This window comes from Haliotis rufescens, unplaced genomic scaffold (genome assembly GCF_023055435.1).
Source record: "Haliotis rufescens isolate VD_foot unplaced genomic scaffold, xgHalRufe1.0.p SCAF_30, whole genome shotgun sequence".
Classification (NCBI taxonomy): domain Eukaryota; kingdom Metazoa; phylum Mollusca; class Gastropoda; order Lepetellida; family Haliotidae; genus Haliotis; species Haliotis rufescens.
Genome location: NW_025964002.1, coordinates 897,921 through 921,358, shown reverse-complemented (window position 1 = coordinate 921,358; position 23,438 = coordinate 897,921). Strand labels below are relative to the sequence as shown.

At 41.8% G+C, this 23,438-nt stretch overlaps 1 protein-coding gene across 1 annotated transcript; it reads right to left on the bottom strand.

Moving 5' to 3' along the window:
- Positions 1 to 422: 422 nt before the first annotated feature.
- On the bottom strand, positions 423 to 22,317 carry LOC124152212 (centrosomal protein of 72 kDa-like). Its single transcript, XM_046525053.2, has 15 exons — positions 22,230 to 22,317; positions 17,000 to 17,127; positions 16,302 to 16,339; positions 14,896 to 15,050; positions 11,944 to 12,105; positions 10,933 to 11,058; positions 9,921 to 9,988; positions 9,248 to 9,387; positions 9,026 to 9,114; positions 7,815 to 7,975; positions 7,410 to 7,605; positions 5,950 to 6,170; positions 5,341 to 5,479; positions 4,808 to 4,922; positions 423 to 3,789 (listed from the first exon to the last, which is right to left on the bottom strand). Exons 1-15 carry the CDS (start codon positions 22,291 to 22,293, stop codon positions 3,609 to 3,611), a joined length of 1,983 nt encoding a protein of 660 aa, XP_046381009.2. The 5' UTR covers positions 22,294 to 22,317; the 3' UTR covers positions 423 to 3,608.
- Between the last annotated feature and the right edge of the window lie 1,121 nt (positions 22,318 to 23,438).

Below are 23,438 nucleotides of genomic sequence, written 5' to 3'. Positions count from 1 at the left end.
GTCATCTCTTTAATTCAAACTGTGACCAGATCCTGACATTGCACCACCTCAGACCACTGGATCATCAAGATAGTGAAAGGTGGGGGGAGGTGGCGAATTATTGCTTAATGCTTCATCAGCAGTCACAGACAAAGAAATGGCTTCACATCAATGTCAGGAATCTGATCACATTAGATTAAGTGCATAGGTATATCGTAATGTTTCAAGCAAGGGTTTACTCATTTCTGTCCAAGTTGATGTAGGTAGTGGAGACTTACTCCCTTGTGAATCCCACAAGCACAGGTGTGGTGTCAACAGACCAAGGATCATAATCAGACCAATTCCACGATTCAAACCATTGCCCAGCAGATCCTGTCATCTAAGGGATGTAACTCAGGTAGTCAACTTTCAGTCATGCGGTCTTTAAAACATCAGGCAGCAGGAAGAGTTTGCATCACATTTATTTTATACAATAGAAATATTCAAACAATGAACACAATAAATAATAACCCTGTACAGATTCATACATTACATCATTCATGTACATTCAGTCCACTGATTTCTTTGGCTCTACACAATGGAGGCTGTGGGAGGTAAGAGAGGAAGCAGACAAGTTCTTCAATACTGGATATATTCAGCAAACTCAGCACACTGAGGTTGTCATGAGGTTACATGGGTCTATCCTAACATCGAGGTTATTGACTGAGGCTAGAATGTGCAGAAACCAGGCACAGCTAGGAATCCTGGGCCTTGGGCTATAACGGCTTCACAAACATGGAACTCATTAAATTGATTATAAATGGGTTTCCTCAAGTTAGTGTTTTATGCTTTGAAAAAGACGGCGTGTTAACAAATGATTTGATAGTAATCAATAAATGAGTAAAACATTTCATTTTCACTTATTGGAGATAAACTTTTAAGGATGAAGTTTTCTACTGAGATAGGATTATTTCTAAGGAATCTTAGAAATAGGATACACAAATGTCCATATAGGTCTATGTATACATATATATCAATACCTATCTTGTTGATGGATACGTTATACACACAGGATACAATTACTTTACCACTGTACCGTGTGTACACTCACATCCGGGGTCAGTACAAACAGTGAGGAAGCTGACGTGAGCTTCATCACACATCGAACCTGACAGACAACAACCATCTCTCGTAACACCTAATATCATCACTTTCAGGGGTTAGGGTCGGTCATCTGCCAAACAGCAACCAAAAGGTTAGTAACGTTCCACCAGCCACCACTCATGTCAGTAAGACGTCACACATGCCAGACTTGAGACAGGATGAAAAGGACACTGACCTAAATCATTGGAAATATTTTGTATGATCAATTATTTCATCAAATAAAATTCCCTGATCTTTCTTGTTGGGAATAATCTGGATGTAATCTGTTTAGTTCTCGGCGCTAACATCTGCTGTAGTGCCAGAGCTGGAACCTGCACTCTGTGGTGGTGCGTGGAGTCTCCACACATGCCACTGTGAGGAGTGCTATCAGTCGTCATCATCAATGGAGATGACGACCAAAACCTGTTGAAACTAAAGTCAACAGAACAAAGTACACACCATCAGATGCAGCATTGTACAAATAATCCTCCCAGCACACGACAGCCGGCTGATGCAACTCGTATTGTGGCAGAATATGTTGCAAGGAGCGGTGTCAGGTGAATTAGTACAATCCTTGCAGCGCTATTCCGTGCACACCTGTGTGACATCATTGTTAGCATTATGTTTGTTGTTTAATGCTGCACTGAGCAATATTCCAGCTATATGATGGCAGTCTCTAAATAATCGTGGCAGGACCATACAATCCAGTGATTGACATCATGAGCACCGATCTACGTAATTGGGATCGAAGACATGCATCAACCATGTCCGTGAGTCTGACCACCCCATCCTGTTAGTCACCTCTTACGGCAAGCATGGATTGCTGAAAACCTGTTCTAACCTAGATCTTCACAGATTTGTAAACAATAAGACTTCTCCTTGAGATTGTCTAGTGAGCAAAACAGTGAATACCCGTCTTCTACAGTTCACAGATACAGTCAACTCTCACTCACACTGTCACTTATCTTCAGTTCCACATGGCCAAGTCAATGATCCAACCATCCCACGTCTACTATCAATCACACAAGCTTGTGAACATGATCAATGGTGGTACTTGTAAACTCTTCTTCACAATTTCCTCAAAAACTATTAAGCACACGATGAATTGCAACTAGCTTAAAGTGTCGGCAAGGGGTCATGACACATTGATAAACTGTTTTCTCCAAGTAGCCTTCTTCATTACAGGGAATAACTCCAGCTATCTGACTGGCCTGACACTGTCTTGTAAAAGCCTATACAAGTCGGTCAGCCTTTTCAGACATCATGACGTCATAGCTTCATAGGACGTAATCTGCTTGTCTTGTTATAATGGAGCTTGTGAACAATTTGCGTTACCATGCTGAACCACTGCTGTCTGTCGTACATCTTCTCGAGGCAAGGGAGTTAACTGACTATAAAAGTCCAGTTTCCACCCTTGCTGAATAAGGCTGGAATTATGGAGTTATTTTGGACATATTTTGGATATTTTGGACTAATGAGTTAATGCATAGTCCAATCCCTAACGAAATCGATATCCGGTCCATAAACTGCTGTGCAGATTTCGGTCGATTAAAAAAACTTGCAACGTTAGTGTTCCGACAACTTAACAGATGTTTTCAAAATCGTCTGCACGATGCCATTTTATTTGAAACGTAGGATATGATATGGGAGGTGGAATCTGATTGGTCAATAGGAGGGGCATAGAAGGGACATAACTCATAATAGCAATTGATGGCGATACAATTGAGCCCAGAAATTCCAGCCTAGTTAAGCGAGGGTGGAAACTAGACTTTTATAGTCAGTTAACTCTCTTGCGGCTGTAAGGCAGATCTGATGTTTTCACACAAACATATTTCACCAATAGTAAGTCTGTACTATGTACATGTTCGTTTTCACCCCACTGCTGACATCTGCTCTTCATCACCGGATTGTTGAGATGTTATCATCTCGCTACATGATCTAACTGTCTGTTCAGTCAACATGGCACGCAGACAGTGTATCTAGCTATCCAGAATTGTACTCAACACAATTCGAGCTGTCAGAAAACAAATGATGATAAACAAAGAATAAAATCCTGGCCCCAGTGATGGAATGAGAGTTGACTGTATCAATAGGTGGGTAGGACGCCACCTCGCTTGACACACAGTAAGTACATCATGGTTCAGACTTGACTCACCAACATTTAGGCAGTTTCTAGATTGCAGATAGTGTAAGATTTACTGCTAATTGGCGATAGTTACATCTAGGTTCAAGTTGACCTTCAGCCCTCTTCCTCCAACTTGAGACAAATCAATCGTCCCTGCTCAACAGCATGAACATCCTCACATTGGGACAGATTGAGTCATTTTATCTAAATGTGTCTGTGTTTTTCAATGTATCACTTTGAAATGGCTGCATTCTTTGTGAAGTTTATATTCAAATATAAGCTTTACAAAGTTGACCTTCGCCAGACTTTTGCCAGGAAGTAGCAGGTCAGCCAGGTTTGAGGTTCCTCTGTGTCAGAGCACACACGGCCAGTGTCACAGCTCTCACATCTCAGTGTCCGTGTACCGTCCCGCAGACACACTGGAGTTGTTGTGGGAGGGGAGGTAACTCATGGTCTTCTTCAGCTGGTCGTAGCTCCAGTGCAGCTGTTTTACCTCCTCCATGTGTCGATGTCGCGTGTCGCTCATCTCCTTCAGCAGATGGTCGTTGGTCTGCACTAGCGACCTGGCAACATATATTATTGATTGTTAGTCATGGAACTATTCCTGTAAGACATGGGCAGTACAGAAGATCCACGGCAGCTGAAAACAATTCCGTATGAACAAACGGGTGACTATGTCTCCCATATCAACTACTGGTGTAAACCTCAAGTATCGAACATGTGTGTCCTGATACGTATCACGTGGTGACTAGGTATCAGGATATGTATCATATCCCAAAAGGTAGCAGAGAACCCCTTGGTAAAGTCACTACAAAAGTCTGGAATTGGCTGCCGAATGATTTTCTAAACTGTGAAGGACATGGTGATGTATGCAGGCTTCCTGGGAACTAAGCAGGCCTCCTATACAGATGCTATCTTTGTAAATAAGATAATGGATCTCCACTGCGATTTTCTCTTATTTCAATAAATGTGTTTCTTAATTTGTCATGTATTCTTATCAATTCAGTAGTTATTATTTGCCTGATTTCTTCTTAATCTGTTAATCTGTTTGTTGGAATAATATCTCTTAAGAGCTAATGTTTTAGTGTTTACTTGAATAGCCGATGTTAAAGACGTTTTCTTGTATCTAGATCTGCATCAGTTCTGGAAATGGTTGTGCCACATGTGGTATTCACAGTGGCCTACTACTGACCTGTGACTAACTTATTTCTGTGACCAGCTTGTGACCCATGACCTACTTGTGACCCATGACCTACTTGTGACCGTGACCTAGACCCATGAAGATCCAGGATAGAATAGGTCTTCAACAACCCATTCTTGCTGAAAAAGACGACTATGCTTGTAGTCAGAGGCGACTAACGGGATCAGGTGGTCAGGCTCGCTGACTTGGTTGATACATGTCATCGATCCCAATTGCATGGATCGATATTCATGATATCAATCACTGGATTGTCTGGTCCAGACTCGATTATTTACAGACCGTCGTCATATAGCTGGAATATTGCTGAGTGCGGCGTAAAACAACAAATCAACCAACAAACCAACTTGTGACCCGTGACCTATTTGTGACCCGTGACCTACTTGTGACTGTCCTGCAGCATATTTGCCAGCTCCTGCATCTGAGCGAACTGTTTCAGCCGACCCCGCAGGCCTTCAATCTCGCGTTGCAGGGCGTCATTCTGCCGCTGTAGGTCGTCTGAAACATTAGGTGGGCATCACTTTATGGGTGGGCGTCAAGGACAAAGATATATATTATACTTGTTTACTTTTGTCATCATTTTGAATTTGACATAGAAAATAAGAGAAGTTCAAAATGATAATTATTTCTTTAAAATTACAGTAAACTATGGTTATAACGAATTCAAAGGGACCACTAGTTTTAGTTTGTTATAACCTTAGTTCGTTATAAACATATAAACATCTTATATACAGCAAATGGCTAGGACCAAAACAACAGTTCGTTACATCCGCAAGTTTGTTATAAACGAGTTTACTGTATCTGGAACTGGCATAATGTTTGAATGCTCAAAATCAGTAGAGTTTTCCAGAAGAAGACTGTAACGAATATCCACATACTCCATAGATAAGACATGAGAGTGGCGGCATGTGCGTACCTAGTTGTGTCTGGTTCACAGTCGACATGGAGGAAGCAGCACCCCCTTGATAGCTCGAGAATGTCTCCTGGCTGTCTAGCTTCTTTGCTAACCGCCGGTTTTCACTGACATACTTGTCAAGCTGGTCCCGCAAAGTCTCCTGGAATATCAACATCAATATCACTATCAGTATCAACATTGGTGTCAACATCAACATCAGTGTCAACATTTACAACAATCTCAACATCAATATCAACATCAGTGTGAACATCAACATCAACATAAGTGTCAACAACATTGTCAACATCAACATCAGTGTCAACATTTACAACAATATCAACAACAATATAAACAACAATATCAACATCAGTGTCAATATCAGTGTCAACATCAATATCAGTATCGACAGCGACATCAGTGTCAACATCAATGTCTTGGTGAAGTTTGCACATCAATGCAACCTAGAGAGTGCCAGGCCCTTGTTCCACAGAGGGATTGTAGCACATGGACTATCCTAACTCTACTGCCTCAGAATGTTTTGACTGAAACAAGGACGGGCAACTTGAGGGCAACTTGAGGGCAACTGAGGCTATGTGTCTGCTCCATAGACTGTTGTGCTGCACCACGTACCACATCCTGGTAAGCTTTCTGGAGGGAGTTCTTCAGATGTGTTTCATTGGCTGACGACCCGTCCAAGTTGGCCTTGTTCCGAGCGTCGCGGTCGCGCAGCACGATGTTGTCGTCTTTCAGTCGCTGCAGCTGCTCGTGGAGGTGGTGCACTTCTCTCTGAGTCTGTGCAGGAACAGAGCCATTGCCCATCAGCACCTTCTCCAGCTGGTTCAACGCAAGGCCTGCAAGAGTGAGTGAGTGAGTTATGGAATGAGTGGGTGGGTGGGTGAGTGGGTGAGTGAGGGAGTGGGTGAGTGAGTGGGTTGGTGAGTGAGTGAGTGAGTGGGTGAGTGAGTGGGTGAGTGAGTGAGTGAGTGAGTGAGTGGGTGGGTGAGAGGGTTTAAGTTTTAAGCCTAACAATCTGTTATTAACATGCCATGTTAAGTCATTTACCATTCTATAATAGTGAACATCTGAAAGGTAGCGTTGATAGAGCACACACTCTACCACTCAGACACTCCACCACTCAGACGCTCCACCTCTCAGACATTCCAACACTCAGACGCTCCACCACTCAGACGCTCCATTACTTAGACACTCCACCACTCAGACGCTCCACCACTCAGATGCTCCACTACTCAGACATTCCACCACTCAGACGCTCCACCGTTCAGACGCTCCATTACTTAGACATTCCACCACTCAGACACTCCATTACTTAGACACTCCACCACTCAGACGCTCCACCACTCAGATGCTCCACTACTCAGACATTCCACCACTCAGACGCTCCACCACTCAGACATTCCACCACTCAGACACTCCACCACTCCTCCACTCAGACGCTCCACTACTCAGACATTCCTCTACTCAGACGCTCCACCACTCAGACGCTCCACTACTCAGACATTCCACCACTCAGACGCTCCACCTCTCAGACGCTCCACCACTCAGACGCTCCACCTCTCAGACGCTCCACCACTCAGACGCTCCATTACTTAGACATTCCACCACTCAGACACTCCATTACTTAGACACTCCACCACTCAGACGCTCCACCTCTCAGACGCTCCTCCGCTCAGAGGCTCCACCACTCCACCACTCAGACACTCCACCACACAGATACTCCACCACTCAGACACTCCTCCACTCAGACGCTCCACCACTCAGACCCACCACCACTCCTCCACTCAGACGCTCCACCGCTCAGATGCTCCACCATTCAGACTCAGACGCCCCACCACTCAGACACTCCACCACTCAGACACTCCACCACTCAGACATTCCACCACTCAGACACTCCACCACTCAGACGCTCCACCTCTCAGACGCTCCTCCGCTCAGAGGCTCCACCACTCCACCACTCAGACGCTCCACCACTCAGACACTCCACCACTCAGACCCTCCACCACTTCACCACTCAGACCCTCCACCACTCAGACCCTCCACCATTCAGACACTCCACCACTCAGACACTTTACCTTTGAACTTGGCATTCTTATGTAGAGATTTGGTCCCGTTCCAATATCGGTCTACCAGGTCCATCAACCGGAACAAGAGTTCCCTCCCTTGTGGGTTTTGCTCCAGGCGAACCTTGATGGCGTTCTCCTCTTGTGTCTGACGAGGGTCTTGTGGCAAGTCTTTAGGAATACCCAGCTCTTGAAGGGTCTCTTCAATCTGCAGACATATGAACACTTGGTTACCATGGTTACCTGGACAGTCAATCATTCTGCACCCATCACAGTAAATATTAGTTTAGGGAAGTAAATGCTGACGAAAGATAAGTAGGACCCTTTCCACGTCCATGTTATGAACCCACTGTGAACACAGCATGATGGGGGGACATCAACAGCCACAAATATGTCAATATGACATGAATCGCTTACTTCTGCGTTCTGCCTCGGTGCACTGTTGTTCCGATGGTGGTTCTGTCCCGTCTGCTTCAGCCTCTGTTCTGCCTCACTTCCCCTCTCATGTTGCATTCTGGGAGGTTCTGGATATGACTCACGTTCCGTTGGCACTTGACTCACTTCAAGGTCGTCTTCATCTTCAGAAAAAGGTGTCAAAATGTGGCTGATGGAAGATATGTTTCTTGTGTTTCGGAAGATCAGGATGGATGGATGGACAGTCAAAGGCAGATAGGTACACAGATAGGCAGATGGTTGGACACAGATACACAGATGGATGGACATGGGCAGATACATGGACATAGATAGGCAGATGGACACTGACAGGCAGATGGATGGACACAGATAGGCAGATGGATGGACACAGATACGCAGATAGATGGACACAGATAGGCAGATGGATGGACACTGACAGGCAGATGGATGGACACAGATAGGCAGATGGATGGACACAGATACGCAGATAGATGGACACAGATAGGCAGGTGGACACAGATAGGCAGATGGATGGACACGAGATAGGCAGATGGATGGACACAGATACGCAGATAGATGGACACAGATAGGCAGGTGGACACAGATAGGCAGATGGATGGACACAGATAGGCAGATGGACAGGGACAGGCAGATGGATGGACACAGATAGGCAGATGGATGGACACAGATAGGCAGATGGATGGACAGACAGGCAGATGGACACAGATAGGCAGATGGACACAGATAGGCAGATGGACAGACAGGCAGATGGATACAGACAGGCAGATGGACAGAACGGCAGATGGACACATATAGGCAGATGGACACAGATAGGCAGATGGATGGATACAGAAAGGCAGATGGATGGATACAGAAAGGCAGATGGATGGACACAGAAAGGCAGATGGATGGATACAGACAGGCAGATGGATGGATACAGACAGGCAGATGGATGGACACAGACAGGCAGATGGATGGATACAGACAGGCAGATGGACACAGACAGGCAGAGGGACACAGACAGGCAGATAGATGGACAGACTGGGTAGGTGGAACGGCAGCACTAAAACACAGACACACACACACACACACACACACACACACACACAAACACAGACACACACACACACACACACACACACACACACACACACTCACACACACTCACACACACACACACACACACACACACACTGACAAGAAGCATGTCATACCTGCACCAGGGTGAGGAGTGAAGTAGCCATGACTCCTGTACTTGGTGTAGGCATCCATCTCGTCCGCATACTCCAGATTCGGGTCCGCTCTGAAACAGTTCAACCTTCATCATCATCTTCATCATCATCACCATCATCATCATCATCATCATCCAAACACCAGCCCCAGATATAGCGATCCAGGGAACAGTGTCTGTAACCAAGAAAACCAGTTAGACTGACCTCTTCCTCCTGTCTCCTCCTCGGTCTCCGTCTGACGCCAGCACGTTGGGGATGTTGGGATAGCGCTTCCTGTAGGCAGACATCACATCCTCATCCTCATCCGGAACAGAGGAGGATCTGGGGCGACGGCCCTCAGCTTTCTGGAATCACAGAGACAGTCTCAGACTTCACCGACTTATTCTCATCATGAGTCTGTATCAATCACTAAGTACTCATACAACGGAGTACATTAACATGATTTAATAGGACCAACTCTTCGCCTTGTTTTATAGATGAACCCAATCTCATTAAAATCAGATCTTAGTTCTCGCTACCGTTAAACAAAGATCTGTGGACAACCCATTACAGGTCACGTCTGACCGACCTTTCATCTGACCAATCAGAGCATCACTTATCAGATCATGAAAGTGACAGTTGGAATGTGATTATTGATTGTGCAACCTCGAAAAAAACCACACAGGGTATTCTGAATGACAGTTATGGGCTTTATGACTGTATTCATACAATCTAGATCATCTATTAGCCATTCCAGAATGTTCTTTTGTTCAGTTCTTAATTTTTTAATCAAGTTAGTCATTCCATAGGTTGGTCAAAGTTCGCGAAAGGTCAGTCTGACGTGACCCGTTATAGGATGTCCTCAGGCAACAGCGTTAGACCTAACTCTACCACTCACCTTGTCTGGTCTGGACTCCCTGGGTGGGTCTGTTTGATTCAGCTTATCACTGTCAAGACTCTTCAAGCCTGAAGCAGAAACAGACTGTACACCATACCGGCAGGGTCGACTTTACCCAGACACTGAACACCATACCGGCAGGGTCGACTTTACCCAGACACTGAACACCATACCGGCAGGGTCGACTTTACCCAGACACTGAACACCATACCGGCAGGGTCGACTTTACCCAGACACTGAACACCATACCGGCAGGGTCGACTTTACCCAGACACTGAACACCATACCGACAGGGTCGACTTTACCCAGACACTGAACACCATACCGACAGGGTCGACTTTACCCAGACACTGTACACCATACCGGCAGGGTCGACTTTACCCAGACACTGAACACCATACCGACAGGGTCGACTTTACCCAGACACTGAACACCATACCGGAAGGGTCGACTTTACCCAGACACTGAACACCATACCGACAGGGTCGACTTTACCCAGACACTGAACACCATACCGACAGGGTCGACTTTACCCAGACACTGAACACCATACCGACAGGGTCGACTTTACCCAGACACTGAACACCATACCGGCAGGGTCGACTTTACCCAGACACTGAACACCATACCGACAGGGTCGACTTTACCCAGACACTGAACACCGAGTTGAGATGCTCAGAGATGATGGAGAAGTAATGACATTGTTACCATGGTTACATTCAGGTATGTGAAGTCTCCATTTCTAGTGGTTAAAAGCGTTCGCTCGTCACGCCGAAAACCAAAGTTCGATTCCCAACATGGGTACAATGTGGGAAGCCCATTTCTGGTGTCCCCCGCCGTGATATTGCTGGAATATTACTAAAAGCGGCGTAAAACCATACTCACTAACTCCATTTCTCTAATGCCTCTAATAGAACCCCCCAACCTGTCATTAAACAAGACATAAACTAAAATACATACTTTAAAATAATCGTTAATGTTTCTTCACATAATACTGCATGATGAAACCTACCATCCAGGGTGTATTCCTCTGCCTTGTCTTGTCGGGCTGCCGAGCCGGTCAGGGGGCGGGGCTGGGCTAGGTCACCTCCCGTGTGGGCGATCAGATCCAACACCGCAACATCGTCATCATCGAGGACTGCAGCAGTGAATGAGAATGATGCCACAACAGTATTTCATCTTGATGTCCAGTAGGGCTGGTGATTTATATCCATAACCAGCCCTAATGTCCAGGCAGATCTGGGGTTCATACCTCATCATGTAAACTAAGGATTTGTCTTTGCCCCCTCGGCTGGGAAGAGAACCTATCTTATACAGACTCTCAGCATAACTCCACATGCATTATTTATCATAACAGTTCTACAATACTTAACAATTTTGGATTAGTTCTAAAATTACACCATTTTAGGTAAATAACATGCCACACATCACTAGGCTACCCTGCTGTACGTGGTCTGATGGACTGATGGTTGGTTTGTTGTTCTAAGCCGCACTCAGCGGTCTGTAAATAATCAAGTCTTGACCAGACAATCCAGTGATTGACATCATGAACATCGATCCACGCAATTGGGATCGATGACATGGTTCAACCGAGTCAGCGAGTCTGGCCACCCAATCCCGTTAGTCGCCTTTTATGATAAGCATAGTCGTCTTTTACGGCAAGAATGGGTTGCTGAAGACCTATTCTACCCCGGATCTTCACGGGTCTGATGGACTGAAGATCTCACATCAACTACTAACCTAACCATTTCTGCGAATAATATGCATAAGAAAACCCATAAATTCGGGGTGTTTTCCAGGTTTACTGCATGAAATTTCTGTGCAGCATATTTGTGTATATTTTCATTTATTTATTTTAAATCTCAGGTTGTATGTCAATCTTATTATGCAGTTTTTTGTTACTTTCATGCTGCAACTGAACATTCAATACAAAAGGCTTTGCTAGCTCGTACATTATTTGTATGGTATGTCCAGCTACTTGTGTTATCCTTAACGTCTCTACAGACAGTGTCCACTGCTGTACCTGTGGGTCGCTTCTGCAACTTGTTCACAAACTCGGCTCTGGGGTGGGTGGTCTTCTTGGGAAGGTCGTGTTCTGGGGGATGGTGTGTCATCTCTGTTGCCTGACTGGAGCTGAAGTGTACCAAGGCCGCCTGGCGTTCCCGGTCACGGACACCCCGGTCATCTGAACACAGCAACACACTCCACTGACTCAACAAGAAATAATTTTAAATCCCCCTAAGTCAGTCGGGCAGGTGACTCATAAGTGTTCCCGCCTGCATTCAGACATTAAAAGTTTTGAAAAGTCGCTAAAATAAGAGACAAATCATGTCTTGATTCAGTTGAAATAATGCAAGCAATTACTTGAGAATCTACAAGGAGTTATGATAAAACTGAATCTGTAGCCTTACAATTATCTAACAGTTGGGCAAGTGGAGGAAAATTTCAAGCAGCCGAACAGAAAAGCTACCTGCCACGGGCAAAGTGCTTATTCTCAATACAGGATATTTACCATTCAAAAATACACAAGCATGATAACCTCATATCATAAAGTGTTATTCTGAAATTCTGTTGTGGAAAAACCTGAAGTTTCTCTGGAATGTGTGCATCAATACATTACGTCAGATGGTCAGTCATTAGCCAGGAGGACAGTGACAAAAGCAGGGTTAGAAACTAACAGTTTTTGTCCACTAGTCCTTATAATGATAACATATAGCAAAACCCTTAAAATGGGCCAATTTCTACTAGTCCTTAGGATACCTTTACTACTGAGCAGTTTGGTAAGGACTACAGGAATGGTGCCAATTTCTAACGCTGCAACAGTAAATATAGTTCCAACTGAAACTTGTTTTATTAGACAGTGGTGTAAATACATACAGGCACACATTTATTCAACTTGGCTTTCATTGTCTGTTTTCAAAGGGAAGCTACTCTAGTCTATGAAGCATCACGTTTGTTTACAGTCTGCCTAGCCTGTCATAATGTTACAAAATGCAGTCACAAATCCACACAGCAACAAAATGAAACAAGGTAATAGTTCAGACATACACATGTATTTTAACTGAAATTCAACTGTTTAATAAAATACCCTGAACCACAGAGGTCTACAAGATATCAATAGGTCTATGAAGATATCACTAGGTCTATGAAGATATCAATAGGTCTACAAGATATCACTAGGTCTAAGAAGATATAAATTGGTCTATGAAGATATCAATAGGTCTATGAAGATATCACTAGGTCTAAGAAGATATCAATTGGTCAATGAAGATATCAATAGGTCTATAAAGTTATCACTAGGTCTATGAAGATATCGATAGGTCTACAAGATATCAGTAGGTCTATGAAGATATCAATAGGTCTACAAGATATCAATAGGTATATGAAGATATCAATAGGTCTATGAAGATATCAGACGGTACATTTGTATATAGAGGTTGGGGTGGTAAATATCCTGTATTAGGAATAAACATTGTATTTAGCAAGCCTTGGCATATAATGTCAATCTTCAATTCTGTGCTCAAAAAATCTCCTCCCATCTCTCGCAAACATTACCTAAATATTTCAAGTTTTCCAGGAATGTGCACATTTATATATATATATATATATATAGTTAGTAAGAAGGTAAGTGATGTGGAGGTCGGACTGCGACAACAGTCAATATAGTTCCAACAGAAACCTGTGTCTTATACAGCTGCGTAACTACAAATAGGCACTACAAATTGCCTACACAAATTGTTTCCACTTGCCCTTTCCGGTAATCCATCGGTCTGTCCGCTACTACGGCTAGAGTACTGGCCCTTTATCAAAGGGAAGCTACTTTAACCCTAGTCAATGAGACGTCACGTTTGTTTAGAGTCTGCCTGTCCTGCCATAACATTACGAAGTGCAGTCAGATGGACACACAGCGACGAAACAAAACAAGGTAACAATTCAAACATATTTCGGCCAAATCCAACTGTTTTAATTTGCCGAAAAGTTTCCAAGCCACAGAGATCTACAAGCACAGATATGGCAACTGTTCCCGCTAAGCAAGTGTCCTCGCAAAATTGTTTTGCAATTTATATCTCCAATGTTGCCCAAACTTGTAAAATGTCTTAGATACGTCACAGTTGGTCACTGATTTTCAGTATATAAGACTATTCTTTTGATAATGATAGCAATTATTCCAGTAGTTTCTCCTGATTCCCGATGGTTAATTCTGACTCAATCGCTGAATGACAGTAGCCCCTACCTGACTTTTGTTATTTGCATCTCTATTTGCATATGACCCCAACAGATATCATTTTTATCCGTTGGCTTTATCCTGCTGAGAAACCTATCCATTATATGATAAGTGAGGATATCAGTAGGTCTATGAAGATATCAGTAGGTCTATGAAGATATCAGTAGGTCTATGAAGATATCAGTTGGTTTATTAACATATCAGTAGGTCTATGAAGATATCAGTCTGTTTATTAAGATATCAGTAGGTCTATGAAGATATCAGTAGGGTTATTAAGATATCAGTAGGTCTATAATGTTATCAGTAGATTTATTCAGATATCATTAGGTCCATGTAGATATCAGTAGGTCTATAAAGACGTTGGTATGTCTATGAAGATGTTTGTATGTCTATGAAGATATCAGCAGATCCATGAGGATATCAGTAGGACTTTGAAGATATCAGTATGTCTGTGCAGATATCACTAGGTCTATAATGACGTTAGTACGTCTATGAAGGCGATAGTATGTCAGTGAAGATATCAGTAGGACTATGAAGATATCAGTATGTCTGTGAAGATATCACTAGGTCTATAATGACGTTGGTACGTCTATGAAGGCGATAGTATGTCAATGAAGATATCAGTAGGACTATGAAGATATCAGTAGGTCTATGAAGATATCAGTAGGTCTATGAAGATATCAGTAGCACAATGAAGATATCAGTATATCCGCAAGGTTATCCAGATACATGAATCGTCACTGGTCTTACCCAGCTTCTGGAGACTGGGCAGCATGTGGATGAGGTAGAGGCGGGAGTCGGGCTCGCTGCGGGTGATGGGGTTGAGGCGGAGGTCCAGCTCCTTCAGGCTGGTGTTCAGCTTCAGCCTCTTCAGCTCCTCCAGGCTGTTGATGTTGTTGTAGTAGCTGGTGCAGTTAAGGCAGCGGGGTGTGATGGGGAAGAGGTTACTTCCTAGTTCAGCAGGCTTCAGTAAACAACAGCTAACTAGGACTTTTTATGAAAATGTTCAGTTTTGATTCTTAACACATGTATGAGCATGGTTCAATTATGCCGCTTTTAGCAATATTCCAGCAGTATCACAGCGGGGGACACCAGAAATGGGCTTCACACATTGTACCCATGTGGGGATCGAACCTGGGACTTTGGCGTGAGTCATCGCTTTAACCACTAGGCTAACCCAACACCCATCTCAACACATGTAACAAGACTTATTAGGCTGCAACAGACAAACGTGATAACCTTCTCAACAGTGTGGGGAAACTTCTCCCTACCAAGCAGTCCTTACTGCTAGTGGTCAGCCAGGTCGGTCAGCATTTAATGGATCGACCTGGTTCATATTCAGCTTTAAATTACAGGTCTGCATTGGTCATTTTTATCTACACACATACAGAATAATTAATGTTATTATTAATCGACATAGTGATACATTATGATAATTTGGACTCGATATATTGATACGAAAATTCCAAATCAGTCACAATCTCACTAAAATAAGATCTAAGTTCTCGTTGCCGCTAAGCAAAGATCTGAGGACATCCCATTACGGGTCACATCAGAAACGACCTTTCACGAACTTTGACCGACAACTGAAATGACTAACAAGAAGTTGACATCAGCCAGTTAGAAAGAGGCTTTCTTGAGCTTTACGGCACTCGTTTCAACCTGGCGACTTTCATGTAAGACTAGGCTTGAAAAATATGTTGACACAGTTATCGATAAAAATTTTGAAAACTGAACAAACGAACATCCCGGAATGTCTAATATATGGATGAGATTGTATGGCAGTGCTTCCACGTACTGTGCAACGCCTCCTCCGTTCAAATGTTTATCCCACGGAAGCGAGAGATAGACGATAATTTTGACGGAATCAGTCTTACGGGCCATTACTGTTGTTCGGAATACCCTGTGTGAACGTTTTCGAGGTTGTATGATTAGAAACACATTCTGACTCTCACTTTCATGATCTGGTAAGCGACGCTTTGATTGGTCGGATGAAAGGTCGTTCTGACGTGACCCGTAATGGGATGTCCTCAGATCTTTGTTTAGCGATAGCGAGAACTAAGATCTGGTTTTAATGAGATTGAATCAGTCACACGCTTATCCTGCACGTCATGCACTCAGAAACTATGTGTTCAACCTTTCTCCAGCAAGGATACAGATTCAATTTTTCCAACAGTTTGAGATTCTCTAAACCCTGAAACATATAATCATATCTTAAGGACCATGTCGAAATGTTCAATATTGCAGAATATATTCATAAGAATTACATACAACACAAAGTGTACTGAAGACATGATTATCTTCCATGACATAATGCTTATATACCATGACATAATGCTTATATACCATGACATAATGCTTATATACCATGACATAATGCTTATCTACCATGACATAATGCTTATCTTCCATGGCATAATGCTTATCTTCCATGGCATAATGCTTATATACCATGACATAATGCTTTTCCACCATGGCATAATGCTTATCTTCCATGGCATAATGCTTATCTTCCATGACATAATGCTTATCTTCCATGACATAATGCTTATCTTCCATGGCATAATGCTTATCTTCCATGACATAATGCTTATCTTCCATGGCATAATGCTTATCTTCCATGACATAATGCTTATCTTCCATGACATAATGCTTATCTTCCATGGCATAATGTTTATCTACCGTGGCATAATGTTTATCATCCATGACATAATGCTTATTTTCCATGGACATAATGCTTATCTTCCATGGCATAATGCTTATCTTCCATGATACAATGTACAGTGCCAAGGCTTGTACAAAACATGCTCCGTATCATACAGAACAGTTTCCCTGCTGACTCATCACTCGGTACCTCTAAGTTATCCAGGGCGTTCCGGGACAGATCCAAGGACTTAAGGCGGCTGAATTTCCGTAAAGAATTGCCGATGCTGACAATTTTCTCATGGTACGTCCCAGGTAGAGAGATTGACTTGACATCCTCTGAAACACAAACACACTTGTTCAGCGGAACCCTGCCAGTCCAGGAACCTGCCTTTACTCTTGGCCCATTCTGAATCCAGATTATTTATCGTAATCACAATAACCGTAATCACTAGGCCTGTAACAATTCACCGATGACTAAGAAATCATTGATACTTCAGTAAACACAATACTTGAATCGTCAGTTTGTGAGATCACAATACGCTATAAATAACAGGAACCAATAGAGTTACCTCCCATAATGGCAGAAGTAGTATAGCGCCACCTGTAAGCAGGGCAGAACACAAGGACATGGTAGCTGAGGACGGACGCGCCAACTACACATGTAACTGTTACATCTAATAACCATTCTTTCATTTAAAACTGCTTTGTTCTTGTGCTTTACTTTGTTAAAGTTTTCGAGATAATAAATAAATGTACAAAGAAAGAGGTTTTTGAGCTGTATTTCAGTGACTTCATCATTTGTTACTATTTGATGTGGTGTATCGTGACACTAGTGTTATCATCAGTCCGTGTGTGATGCGAATCATATCGCAAGGCACCAGGTGATACTCAGCTCTATTACCATCTACGGCATCAGTGACACTTCCAACATGGATATCTGAATGGAAGACTAATTTCAGTCAACTCCCAGGATTCTGCTGGGACACAGGGCAAGAGGACATGTCAATACGTTTACCCACTTTTTATAGGACATTATTCTATATCATTATCACATTTGAAAAAATCTTTAGGACATTTTGGATTACAATTAGCCAATGTGCAACAAAATGGACCGATCTGAAACCCTGATAGTTTCAACAAAATGATATATTTTCATTTGATTTGAGTCTACAGCAAAACCCAATGGGGCCAAGTTCCTCCGGCTCATCTTGCTATAACCATTAACATGATTAAAAGGCAAGTAGGGCCACACTTTATTAATTTTTTCACAGATTTATTCCAGCTTTTTCACACAAGGTCGGTCGAAATAAAAATGAAAATAAATAGCTGCATCAATCACTTATTTATTTATATGAAAGTCATTCTGCTGTGGAGTTAAAACTGCAGCTTGAATCACTGATAGTGTTGTTGACATGGAATTTATATATAACATTTTATATTGTTTTAGACATGTTAGAGGGTCTATATTTCTAGTTTGAGACATAATGAAATTAAAAATTTATGTTTCATTTATATTGTGGAACAGCTGCTTTTCAGTAGGGGCGGCGGCCATGAAACGAAAAATAAAAGCATGTGTGGCCTAAAGTGAATCAAATGATTGAGATTTTGCCGCGAATATCAATTTTCTTAGATACATTTAGTCAATCTGGAGAGAGGAAAAGATTGATAATATTCATAGAAAGTATTTAAATGTCCAAAAAAGAGTGCCGAAATCACACGCTCCGTAATCGGCGCCCAAAACAAACCTATTTGGGGGCGTGGCCTAAAGCTACCGCTGCAGCAGTGACAACTGTTTTCAATGGCTGACATCTTTGCCGCGTTAATCTCTCCTGTGAATTTTCGTCCCGTTTCACATATACTGTTTCTGCTATTTCTGATAATCCAACAAAAATAACAACATTGCACATATTGTTAAATGTGTATATTGACCTTTGATTTTGACATACTTAAAGTAACAATTAACAATCAGTAATTAGCATTTTATTACTTACATCCTGTTTGGGTAATAAAACACCAGCTGCCCCCTGCCCCATTCTACACAATAAATTCAGGGATTAATCCCCTGAGTAAACAACTTAAGGCATCTTCCGTGTTGTTCCTAAGGTGACATAACTTGTGGACACGGTAATCAAATGGATGAGCAGACAGAAAAAAGACATATTGTTTTAAATAATCCAAGGCAGAAGCAGGCATACTGGGCATCAGGCCGATCATCATGATCGTTGAAATTGTGCAGAGTTTCAAACACCGGAAACCTGTTTTAACCCCAGTAAGTGGAATCCCCTCTGTGGCGGAATTGTTCGTTTGGGGGACAATTTCGCCTGTCGTTTTTTGTTGTCTGTGCACATACCTGGGGTGTGACAAGGACACTTTCAAATGTCACTTTTTGTCACACTACAGACGAGGGAAGACCTTAAAATCTTTTACAGCAAATAAACCATTTTAAAACCATCTTCACCGCCTTTGCCCTCTTCATTACATTGTTGGCAAGGACGGGTGACTTAAGCTATTTCTGTTTTTCAAACATAATTTTGGTCAAGCATATGTGATTAAGTATGCCCTAAAGGTTTACAATCTGCAAGGTTACAATGTTGACTTTTCTTGACCCTTGACCTTTTCAGACCTTTTTTGACCTTGTGCTCCATATCAGCACCAACATTTACAGTAAACAACTGTTATAACAAACTCAAAGGGACCACTAATTTTAGTTTGTTATAACTGCAGCTCGTCATAAGCATATATGCAGCATTTATACAGCAAATAGCCGGGTCCAAGAATTGTGTTTGTTATATTTGCCAGTTCATTATAAGTGAGTTTGTTATAAACATAAATAATTTTATACTTTAAAGTTTACACTGTTTCTTTCATGCTGATTGGCTGAATGGATAGTCACGTATTTGGAGTTCACACTCCTGTGAACGGACAGAAAAGTTCACATGATGTGAACAATTTTTGGTGAAATTGATTGTGTGAACTTTTGCCGGAACTACTTTCGGGGGTTTCCCCAAATACTCGATCGGTGTTTACAATCAACTCGATTTTCTATTTTCTTTTTTAATACCTGCATTTATCAGGAATATAATTAAGTATAAATTTCATCCTCATGCTCCTGTTCGACTCGAAATGAACCTCTTTACAAACTTATGTGACGTCATATAGAAACTTTCCTGTAACCTATTTTTAAGATTTGATTTATCCCAAATATTGCTTGTTAATTTGTTCAGAGAATCATATTAATATGTTGACATATTTCTAGATTATGTTGTATATATTCAAAGAACTATTTTTCTTTGCGTAACTGAGTATGAGTAGGGAAACGTTTGTGACCAAGAGCCGGCAAATACCGACAAAATAACATAGTTGCAATGTTCTTCGGCAAAACCAGAGGACTTCAAATTTAAGCAAACATTGTACCAATATTATTTGGCGAGACCAGTAAACTACAAAGTATGAAATCATACCAACTGAACGTGCAAGCTCGGAGGTGAATCCATCCAAACTGACGTTCAATTCTTAATTAACCATAGCAATGACTGAACGAACTGTACATCATCCAGTGATTGGCGTTTTGTACAAATGTGTTTCCATGGCAACAAGTTGACATTCAAAAAAGGGTAGGGATAATTTCCGGGGCATAATTCATAAAATGTTTCTTGTTTCTCTGTTTCAGGCAAGTGCTGAACTGGTGGCTTTTGCTATTAAGATGGGTTTTTTTAGATCTGAACTAAGGTTCAAATGGGGGTTTCTTTTTTGCAATTTATCCATCTGTCATAATGTGAGATTACTCACAAAGCTGGTAAGGGATAATGGGGTATACGACATATACATCGTTTGATCTAGCATATTCCAACGGGAGGGGGACATTGATGACTTTCTTCTTGTTCAGTTTACATCTTATAGTCGATAGTATACAATAACCATATGCAATGACAACATGGTGTTTCATTTTCTGCCCTGAAATAAATCAAATGTTTACTTTTAATATTTTAAGTCTGTTGAATGGACATTATTATCCCTATAAATCTTAGTCCTCTCATCATCCACACACTTAGAAATCTCCGAAAATGCTTACACTGCAGGGATATTTCCAAACAACAGAATCCGATGAGCTGTCACCATTCTTTTTGTCTGTTTGTTTAGGTCAAAGAACTTAATGAACATGCGCCCTTTGTGATATCGATAACTTCACAGATCATGGGTAACTATTGAAATATGCATATTAGGGCTGGGACGGGTAACTCGGGTACCATGGTCGGGTGGGTACTGAGTAGGACCCGGGTACCCACAGGACTACCCTGACCCGTGGTTAGTCACGTGATATATTGTGTAATGACTAAACTTATCTCAAAATCTATGGTTACACTACAAGTCACTAATGTTTGTTTTTCTTTCTGACTATGCATCCATTCCTTTTGATTTTTCATATGGTTGAATAAAGATGTAACTTAAGTCAACTTCAGTGTATGCATGACCAGATTGTTTGATACATGTATCTAACTAAGTTTTGCCAGGGCTATGCTAAAAAAGTTCCAAATTACCTGGAGAGGTATTTACATAAGTAAGTTTTGCTTGTTTACCGATCCAGATTTCTTTTGAAATGAAAATATGTTTAAACCACAAAAAATTCCCAATCGGACATTTTGAGACAGCTCCTGAAACCTACAGTGGGTACCCGGGTAGGGTCAGGTAATAGGGGGGGCGGGTAATAGGGGGGCAGGTAATTTGGACTCATCCCAGCCCTAATGCATATAGATATTGCCTCAAAGTGTATTTCCTCTGTCCTACAGGCGGTGGCCGAGTCTCTTGTCATGGTCAACTGCATTAGCCACTAATTGAGTCACGTCAGTCTAATGTTAGACAGCCGGGTAGTAGCCAGAGTCTAGTGCCCCTTTAAAATCTATTCAGAAAAAACTAAAAACCCTTACAGGCTATCCAGTATAGACCTAATCCACACCTGGATTTTATTTACACCTGATTTATAATTGTGGCCATTCTCTTGGAGTTTGACTGTTGTGTGCTTGTACATCTGACTGCTGTGTGATTTATGCCCTGAGACCAGCATATAATCCGATTACGAGTATCGCCTGTGTGGGCCGGGGTCCCACCGCCTCAGTGGACATGTTATGGCATGTATTTTCAACATATTCAGTGAAAATGCAAAACATGAACTGAAACAATTCACAGGAATGGAATCCTTTCAGATTGTGATCACAACATCATTACTTGACTATCCGAATGTGACAGATGAAACTGTTTGTTGTTGAGTATCCACGTGCAAAACAAAAACAAACCGATTGAAATTGACAAGACATGACCTACATTGGCGAAGTAGCAAATGTACTGCGTGTTTCAGGGCGCATGTCAAACGGATAGAGACAATAGAATGTCACAATTGCAAATCACAGATATACTCAGATATACGCATTAAATATAATTACCGAGATTGTCATGTGACAAACTGACACGGCTTCGTATCAGATCCTCTGTCAAAGTAAGCGCCATGGCTAAACACCAGTGTTACTTTTCTTCAGTATTTGTTTACAGCCCGAGACCTAACACGAAACGAACAGAATGACTGCACATTTTAGTCAGTCACTAAACTTTAAGGAATATTACTACACGACATCACAGTGGACAGCAGTCGGCGTCGTTAACAAGAAAAGGTGACTCTTTTCATGTGTTGAAAATGGCACCAATTTGGTGTAGACGGCACCGTGATGACATTTTCCCAAATAGAGACCATTCCCCACATTTTGACATATTTTGACAAAGGACAATTCCCTGGTTCATCTTCACTTGTCAAGTTCACTAAAATTTCTACTTATTTTTCTTCTTAAAAGAAAAAAGTGGGTGATAGGAAATGTCCAACTTTGAGTGTGTTTTTTTGTTGTTAAATGAAACATTATACAAAAACAGAATAATGAGGTTTTAGTTAACTTGACAAGTGAAGTTTAAGTTTCATTAGGCGCCCGGGAGGTATAAAATATACGTAGTCAAACTGTATCTAAAAATGTGATAAAAATCTATATTATATGCTGATTGTTGTTTTATATCAAATGGAAAGTAATATTGTAACCCTATGCAATAAGCAATGATTTACGCCTTATGAAATATTAACTTAGCTTTCGATGTAAACGACATATACTAGTAACGTAATGCATAGGGCGATATTTTATGTATACAGGAGAGAACATTTGGAAATCTATAATCCAACGATAATATTATCTTATAAACGAATAAATTCGAAATAGGGTTACGAAGTTTCTTCTTTTTAGGATGACGAATTTTCTTGGGTACGAATTCGTTTGGGTTACGAGTTTACCTAAATGTCCTAAACGTCGGGGAGAGACCTTGGCTCAAGTCACAAAGTGAACAACAAGAAAGAAAGGGTGGGATGCGATTGATTCTTCGGTGCACAAAACATCGCTGGTAGCAGTAACACTTGTGTAGTGTGCAAGAAAGTGAATGCCATTCTTATGTATTAAGACGTGTTACTTTTGGTCTTCCAACCTTTGGGTGTCGTTTGATGGTTGCCTTTAACAGAGAGATAATAAATGAAATTAATAGAAACTATATTGGTGCTATTGCCTGCGCACGAGATAAAGACGAAATACATTAGACCTATTTTCCCTTTTTTCAAACCTCAT

Bases quoted from the DNA above. Each gene is read 5' to 3' on its own strand.
- LOC124152212 (XM_046525053.2), bottom strand. From the start codon at position 22,293: ATGGCGCTTACTTTGACAGAGGATCTGATACGAAGCCGTGTCAGTTTG. The intron at 17,128-22,229 runs GTAATTATATTT...TTTGTGTTTCAG, and splicing joins TTTGTCACATGACAATCTCG to AGGATGTCAAGTCAATCTCT. The intron at 3,790-4,807 runs GTAGGTCACGGG...ATATGTTGCCAG, and splicing joins ATGCTGCAGGACAGTCACAA to GTCGCTAGTGCAGACCAACG.